Source organism: Penaeus chinensis, chromosome 17 (genome assembly GCF_019202785.1).
Source record: "Penaeus chinensis breed Huanghai No. 1 chromosome 17, ASM1920278v2, whole genome shotgun sequence".
NCBI lineage: Eukaryota > Metazoa > Arthropoda > Malacostraca > Decapoda > Penaeidae > Penaeus > Penaeus chinensis.
Window position 1 is genome coordinate 11,933,370 of NC_061835.1, and position 8,479 is coordinate 11,941,848.

Sequence of the window (8,479 nt, forward strand, 5' to 3'; positions counted from 1 at the left end):
ACCTTACAATCTCAATTTCCATCTCCTTTTGCACTTAACATGTTCTGCATCGGTACTCTCTAATCCCTACTTTAAGGGCACCCTCTCCTTCAACCTTACCCTCTCTCTCTCCCTCTCTCCCTTCAGCATTCTTACCTTCGGTCCCTCCTCTTAATGATACTTTTTTCTCTCCCCCTCATCCCTGATCTTAAGCATCCTTCCCCTCTGTATCTCCTTTTAAGAACACCATTTCCCTCTGCCTTTAACGCACAGTCCAAACTACCCTTACCCTCGCATCTCTCCTTTTAAGAACACTCTCTTCCTCTACCCTCTTCCATACGCTAAGCACCCTAACCCTTTATTTCTCCTCTTAATGCAATTCTTTCTTCGTCCTCACCCCCACACCCTAGGCATCCCTACCCTCCCTTTAGTTTCTCCCTCAACCCTGATCCCACACTATGAAAACCCGTACCCTCTCATCTCGCCTCTTAGTGACACCCTACCGCCTTCCAGTTTGCGGCTGACACCAGCACAGTGCCAACGTCACCCATGGCTGAAGGCTCCGCCCAACACCACCCTTAAGAGGAGCATCCAGGGCGCGTCGGAGGAGTCCGAGGAGGAGACGGAGACCGAGACGGAGACAGAGTCGGAGGACGAGGACCTGACGGAGGTGGTGAGCATCGAGGAGAAGCTGGTCAAGGAGGACCAGGAGAACGAGAAGTGTCGTAGGAAGAAGCAGGAGGAGGAGGAGGAGCTTCTCGTCCAGGCGAAGAAAAAGGAGAGGGAGGAGGAGGAGAGGAGGAGGCAAGAGGAGGCCAAGAAGAAAGAGCAAGAGGAGCTGGAGAGACAAGCAGCCACCAGGAAGCAACAAGAAGAACAAGAGAGATTGAGGAAAGAAGAAATGGAAAGGCAGGCGGAGAGAAAGAGGAAGGAGGAGGAAGAAAGAAGAGCCCAGGCGAGAAAGAAAGAAGAGGAAGAGAGACAAGCTCAAACGAGAAAGAAAAAGGAAGAAGAGAGAAAGAGGAAAGAAAAAGAAGAAGAAGAGAGAAAGAAAAGGGAGAAAGAAGAAGAAGAAAGAAAGAGGCGAGAGAAGGAGGAAGCAGAGAGAAAAAGGAGGGAAAGAGAAGAAGAGGAAAGAATAAAAAGAGAGAATGAGGAGCAGGAGAGAAAGAAGAAGAAAGAAGAAGAGGCCAAGAAGCAGGTGAAGAGGAAGGAGGAGGAGGAGCTGGAACGGACGAAGAAGAACCTGAAAGAGTTCGTCGAGAGGTGGAACTCGCACCCGAACTCGCCTTACCTCATCGGGACGCCCTTGACCCAGCTCCCTCCCGAGCTCCAGAGGATCGCCCGGGAGGAAGGATGGAGCTCGAGAGCCTCCTTCTCGTCTGTCATCGTCGCCCCCCCTTCGCCCCCTCCAGGAGAGCTCTCGGACGATGACGAGGACGACGACGACGACCTCGATCTTAGCAACAAAGACGAGTTCTCGCACTACACGTTCGAGCAGAGGCAGCCATCACCAAAACGACTGGCAAGTCAGTTAGAAGTGAAACTCTCGCAGCTGAAGGAAGACAATGACGGAAGAAAAGAGAAAGATCAGGACAAAGCAGGCGTGGAAAACGAAAAGATCAATAAGAAAGCCAGCGAAACCCTGCCATCAGATAAGCACAAGAAGGATGATAACGATAAGCTATCAGTATCCAAACCGGAAACGAAGAAGGAAAACCTCGAAAAAGAAAGATCTAAAACTCCTGAAATTACGAAGAAAGAAAACGAGAAAAACAAGAAAACGGAGGAGAAGCAGGAAACTGTCGCGAAATCAAAGGACGGTGAGAAACCGGCCGGCGGGTTGCAGAAATGTAGCAGTACCGTGTTCCTGGACGACCCTAAGAAGGCCTACCAGGAGTACCAGAAGATGGTCAACGAAGCAATCAAGAAGAAGCAGGAGGAGAAGAAAGCTCTTGAGGAGAGAATCAGGGCAAGGCAAGAGGAGCTGGAGAGAGAGGCTTCTAAAGATTATGACTGGAGAAAGACCAAAGACAAGAAGGACACAAGGGAGACCAAGACCTCCGGCACGAACTACCTGAAGACGAAGGAGACCGCTAACGTTGCTGATGAAAAACGTTCCCGTGGATCGAAATCGCCCGTGTCAGTGTACTCGAGCACGAAAGCGACAGACGAACAGCTGGATGATCACAAACAAGCCTACGAAGACTACAAGAGAAGGGTTAGTAAGTCGGAGAAAGATGCAAAGAAGAACGAAGACACAGGGAAAGCGAAGCCAAGAGAACCTCTCAGACGGCCGGAAATCATCGCACTTCAGAATGAGGAGCTGGGAGGAAGCACAGCCAGACAGAGGAAGAAGTCCCTCTCTCGCCTGGACACCGGGGATTCCCTGTCGGATCGAAGTTCTCGTGGATCGACGCCCAAATCACCGGGATTGGATGGCGCCACGTCCCCCAAGTATGACTTCGATCTGGAAGCTGGTCGGTCCAGGAGCTCAACGCCCACAAAACAGCTCAAGAAACAGCCCTCGAGAGACGTCCCTCTCCAGGCTAAGAATGCCGACCAGGAGGAGCGTCCGGGAACACCTGTGAGGCAGAAACCGTCGCGCGATGTGCCGATGCCGTACATCACAGTGGAAGGAGAGGATAGATACTCCAGACCGAGAAGGGGTTCCCGGGACATAACGCCAGACAGCCCCCTTCCACCGCATCGCAAAATTTCTGCAGAAGAACGACCGCCATCTAGGGAGTCGCGTCCTGGAACACCACTGTCACACCGAAGACCCTCTAGAGATGTCAACATCAGCAGCGGTCAGCTGGATCGCCTTGTTCAAGCAAGTGGGTTGGACAGTCCAGAGTTAACAGCAGACCAACCGCAAATGTGGCCTGATCTGATTGTATGTCCACAAGGTCAAGATGATGAAGAGTGTCAGGATTACAAGGATTCTTTGGATGTCCCCATTGCAACCTTGATGAAAAGTCCAAGTGGGACACTACGTCAAGTTCCAGAAGTAACGATTCTGCAGACAGAAAGTAAGAATCTGGACTCTGAGGGGAATTCTAGCGACCCAACTTATGTTCCAAATAACAAGCTTGTGGCCTGGATCCTTGATATTGGCAACGTTCAGAATCAGCGCCAGGCTCCCTTCTCCACCTCTGACCGTGTGTCTCAGTGGGAGGGAAAGGAACCCTCGCCCAAACCAGGTGATAGATCCCCAAGAGAGAAGTCGCCAAGACTCAGAACCAGATCGCCTGTTCCAAGTGATAAACACAGAGACAAATCTCCTGCACAGCCTCGAACACCCTTCTTGTGTCCGCTGTCACGAGAGCCTTCTTCAGTAAGTCTAAAGAGCTCAGGGTCTTCTGAGAATGCTTGCATCCAAACGCCCTGGGGAGAGCTCAAGCGGTCGCCCTCTCGAAGCACACTCTCGAAATCACCGTCCTTTGAGGTTCCTTCTAACAAGGCAAAGGATGGCACTGATCCTGGAAATGGAGGCTTTGATGACCACATGTCTGTTGGAAGTTCAACGAGATCCCCGTCACCACGTTCGTATTCAAAGTTCCATAAACAAGACTCTATGGAAATTCCAGAGAGGAAAGACTCCCTTACTTCCCCAAGGTTAACGGGCGAACTGCCTCCAAAACCTCCAGAAAAGGCGCAGAGAAGCTCAAAAGAGGAAAACCTGAACATCAGAAGCCAAGCCAAGAAGGACGACTGGAAGAGTGCTACCCTGCCTAGACACGCGAAGCTGGCCAAGCATGGATCCACAGACAGCCTTAAGAATTATTCAACTGAAAAGAGATCGTCTCTCATGTCTGTAGAGGAAGGCAACACGGACAGCCTGAAGAGAAAGAGCAAGTTTCCTCCTTCTCCCAACCAGAAGCGGAAATTGGGCAGCTGCCTCCTTTTCTCGGCTCAGGATCGAATATCACAGTTCGAAAACAAACAGCCGTCAAGCAGGCCTCCCCAGCGGCCAATCACTCGCACGCGCAGTAGCATGGTGTTCACCTCAACCGCACAGGAGAATGGGTTGGAAAACCGATTATCCTGTGATGTGAACAAGAATGCCCTCACCTCATCCCTAAACTCGTCTTACACCCCCAGTAAGTCATGTAATAACACTCACGTAGAGTTTCTCAGGGGTAGGCTCTTAGGTAAGACTACCAAGACTACAGGACTACCGCCGGGGATAATTCAAAATGTAGATTCGGTTAATAACAACAACAAGCGTTTTAGCATTGGCTATGCCAGGCGTGACAGTATAGGGTATGGAAATTATTAAACAGGCCAAACGAGTGGAAAAGAATGTCACTAGAAACAAGCGGCATAATAAATGCATTATGTGACGTCAGTTCTATGACGCACTAGTGTAAGATGAAATCAGCACATGAGGTGACGTTAAAGGGCCCTGCAATCACCCTGTGGGTGAGCAGAATGCATAAATCCTGTGTTTTTACGTTAACTTTAAGCAGAATAAATTTTGTGATATAATAAATCGAAAATTCAGCAGTAAAGACACCGGTGAATCCAATCAGTAAGAAAGAAAAAAATTACCCGATGCTCAGGTTGAACTAAAGAAGAATTCGATATTCCTCTCACTCCTGATGTTTCGCGAGTCTGCCTCCTGTAGCTCTTCTGATTTATCAACTATTCTATAGTCATCTTGCTTGTTCAAGTAGTTACAGATAGCCTAGGAGCTTGTGTAGTTCATTTGCTATTTCTCCTGCCAACTTCTTAATTCTCGATGCTACCGTCTGTAGTGAACGGCAATTATAAGTACCGGGTAAAGTCTTGTAGCAAATTGAGTCCTGTAGCTTATAAACTAGTAGCAGTAGACTTTGTTGTGCAATGCAGTCACAGTATTCTGTAGGCAATAACCGTAAGTGGTTGTAATTTGTAAAGTAAAAGAATTATAAATATTTTTCTCCCTCGGCATGGTCCGGTTAAAATTAACTGTTGCGGTGTAATGTTCTCGCATTTGTACTGCCGCTTGGTAGTGTAAATGTATCATGTTAGATGCTTTTATATATATATATAACTTGGTTTTGATAGAGCTGGACTCTTATAGATATTAGTATCTCTTTTCTTATCATAATTTTCTGCGGTATCGCTCCAAGCAAGGATCGTATTTTTTTCTAGATGTTTTCAGGTATATTCAAGGAAATATACCTGTAGGTAAAGGTATTTTTTTTCTCATAGTATGTCTCAGTAAGTTGTTACATAAGTATATAATGCGCCCCTAAAGAACTTCTATACTAAAGTTCCCTCAACTTTTTCTCTTATTTTTCTCCACTTCATATTTTTCCTCCTCTGTAAGGTAGATGCTTTTGTTGATGCCTCTTCCCTCATGTATTTTTTTCTCTATTGGTTAGTTCTTGCACATGCCACTTTCGCCACTTGGAGGTACTTCCCTCCCTGCTATGCTGTCGAAGTCTGTGGTATGCATATGGATTAAAGAGTTCAACTGATCTTTTCTTGTTTTTAAGTGCACCTTTAAAAATCCTATGCATGTCCATAGCATATCCAGATTTCTTCATCGTGCATCCACAAGCATGTATTCATGCATGACCTTATTTCTGTCTCCCTTTCCCCCCTTTCTCCCTGATCACAGCTCGTCGTCCTCCTCCCGTTGGCCCACAGCGTTCCCCGACCTTCACCTACTAGTTCTCCAACCCTGCTGCTGCCCATTTTAAGGTTGCTGCTCCTGGCGGTCACCAATGGCACCCTCACCAGTGCCCCAAAAAACTCGCTAAAGACGGACGCTGTGCTTCGAGTGGTCACATGGCTTGTGACATGAGAGGAAATATTCATAGTACGGAAGCTTCGTCGTTTGCGCCACCTACGGCTAGGGGTCGCCGTGGGACACTGACTTGTCAAGTGGTAAAGTTGAGCGTCACAATTACATGGACACTAGTTACACCACCACTACCACCACCACAGTAAACAACGACACTAGTCACGTAGTGGTTAGTCAGCACACAGCCAAAGCAAAGCTAACCTCTCTACTCCTCCCCTGATCTCACACCAGCTGTCGCATGACACCCGAGCAGTGCCGCAAACACAGTTGGATCCGCAACCTCGGGGGACAGCCGAAGGCCGAGCTCAACAAGAGGAACCTGCGGCAGTATATGAGTCGAAGACGGTGGCACACAGCTGTTCATACGGTCACCGCTCTCCGACGCATGGGGGCAAACTTATCTGAGAGGAGGGAACCCACCAACCAGGACTTTGTCAAGACGAAGAGCAGCACAGAACTATGTGGTCTAGAGAGGGAGTCCCTTTCGTCCTCGGGTTTTAGCAATTCCAGGAGTGCCAACGAATTGCAGAGTCTGGAATCGCCGACGACAGAAGCTCCATCGCGCCTTGCCCCGGTGGCTGAGAAGGAGACCGAGAGCTCATCTCCTAGTTTAGGAAATCAATCAAGATCAAGTTGTAAAAAATCAAAAACTGTTAATAACAAAGATCCACCAACTGCACAGCCAAGCCAAGAGCAAAATAAAAGAGAAGTGCTTTACATTGAAGCAAAGGAGGCATTGCGACGGATGGCAGGTCAGATTCCATCATCAGAAACGTCTAACTCGGTCTGTTTGGATGACCACAGGCAAACGAAGCAGAGAAGGAACGAGTCTCCCAAGTCCAAAGATGCTCCCACTTCCATCAAACAGCGTCGTGAAAAACCGCCCTCACAGCCTGTCCCACGTAGGCCCCCGTCAGTCACATCTTCGACTCGCGTCCCGCCGGTGTTGGAGCTGGCCCGAAGGAGGTCCTCTGGCATGACCATCCAATATCCGTCGACCATCGGCAAGCCACGCCTGGAAGCGGTCGAACAAGCGAAGGTCGGACCGCGCTCGCTCGTCGACCAGTTGTTGGGGCAGTTCAAGGGGATGCAGTCGTTCTCCTTCGCCGAACTGAGAACGACCAAGGGCCCAGCTACCCTGGCGAACGCCGTGGTCAGCAAGCCCGTCTTCCAGTTCCGCATGGGCCGTCCCATCAACAGCGGCGCCGTGCTGGAGATCGCCAAGAAGTTCATGGGCTTCGAGTAGGGCAACGACATGCAGGGAAGTTTTGCCCTTCCGGTGTAAAAGGAAAACTGAGTGTTACCCAAATGGCTTCGACTGAGCTTGAATGTGCTGTGACGAAAGAAGAAAAAAAGACAGTGTGATGGAAACGAATCAAACAAAAGCGATGGACACGGCAGAATGAAGCTGCAGCATAGGATAATAGTAATAAGAATAATAAAGAATATATTTAGTGCACATGGACACTAGGACGATAAATACCCTTCGTTGCAGCAGGATGGTACTTATATTTAAAGTGAATTTAATCTTAGAAAAGTACTCTAGAAAACATTGAAACTAACATCTAGGTTAGAAAAAAGATATCGGTGATTCTGGATGTTCCTTAATTCTTGTTTTTTTCTTTTAGTTTTTTTCACATTATTCAAAATTAATAATGACAGTTAAGAAAGATAATTCGTATCCACGTACAGAAAAATTGACAAATTTTGCGTTTTAACTTATTTATTTTCCATTTCCTCCGCTCTACGATAAATATTCTAGCTAATATTTGTTCTTCAGTTTGCAAACTACTGATGCTAGACTTTTCATATCTGAAATTATTTTATGCTCGCTCTCTCTCACCCTGAAAACAGTTATAAAATAGTTTTCTCTGTTTTTTTTTTGTTGTCGTTTTTTTATGTTTTTAACGATCTATTGAACATCCTGCAGAGTCCATTGACAATTATTTCTTCAGCCGCTATAATTCCTATCTTTAGTTCTCCTGTGAAATAAAAGAAAATCCAGATACAGTGAATAAATCATCTTCGAATGTGTATATAAAGGATTCGTAGTGACATAGTGCATTTTATGAATGGCATTGACTCCTACTTTATGAATGACTATAGTAATTATGTTGTTGATATTTTTTCTTATCATTTATTTATTATATGTTGCTTTAGGGTCACTGGAGCTTTTCTTTTAAGTTTTTTTGGAAACAATTGAAAACCAAAATGAAAATATATATAACATGTGTTCTTTTTTATGTTGAGTTCGTTGTTCGCCAATCCTTATATAAATTATGATGTTTCTTTCGTAAATTGGTTAGCGCCAATAAATTATTGTACATGAATTTTTCATGAATAAAGCATTATTCTTATCGCTGTTTTCTTTATCGAGACAGCATGCCTGTTTTTTTCTTATCATGGTTTCTAATCGAGACCAAGCCTTTTTCTGTTCGCTGTTTTCTTTATCGAGACCAAGCCTTTTCCTTATCGCTGTTTTCTTTATCGAGACCAAGCCTTTTCCTTATCGCTGTTTTCTTTATCGAGACCGTGCTTTTTTTTTTCTTGGTGTCTATATCGAGATCAAGCCTTTTTCTTATATTGGTTTCTTTATCGAGACCAAGCCTTTTCTTTACCTTGGTTTCTATATCAAGACCAAGCCTTTTCCTTATCATGGTTTCTATATCGATACCAAGCCTTTTCCTTATCTTGGTTTCTATA

At 46.3% G+C, this 8,479-nt stretch overlaps 2 protein-coding genes across 2 annotated transcripts in view; both read left to right on the forward strand.

The window, feature by feature from the left end:
* LOC125033961 (serine/arginine repetitive matrix protein 1-like) overlaps window positions 1–5,447 on the forward strand; it is a 77,348-nt gene extending 71,901 nt beyond the window's left edge. The window contains exons 9-10 of the mRNA XM_047625560.1: window positions 493–538; window positions 1,169–5,447. Of these exons, the coding sequence (XP_047481516.1) occupies window positions 493–538; window positions 1,169–4,261 (3,139 nt within the window). The 3' untranslated portion in view covers window positions 4,262–5,447. The remainder of the gene's footprint in view (window positions 1–492; window positions 539–1,168) is intronic.
* LOC125033960 lies at window positions 3,964–8,133 on the forward strand. Its single transcript, XM_047625559.1, has 2 exons — window positions 3,964–4,082; window positions 6,008–8,133. Exon 2 carries the CDS (start codon window positions 6,015–6,017, stop codon window positions 7,020–7,022), a length of 1,008 nt encoding a protein of 335 aa, XP_047481515.1. The 5' UTR covers window positions 3,964–4,082; window positions 6,008–6,014; the 3' UTR covers window positions 7,023–8,133.
* The last annotated feature ends 346 nt before the right edge of the window (window positions 8,134–8,479 follow it).

Bases quoted from the DNA above. Each gene is read 5' to 3' on its own strand.
- LOC125033960 (XM_047625559.1), top strand. From the start codon at position 6,015: ATGACACCCGAGCAGTGCCGCAAACACAGTTGGATCCGCAACCTCGGG.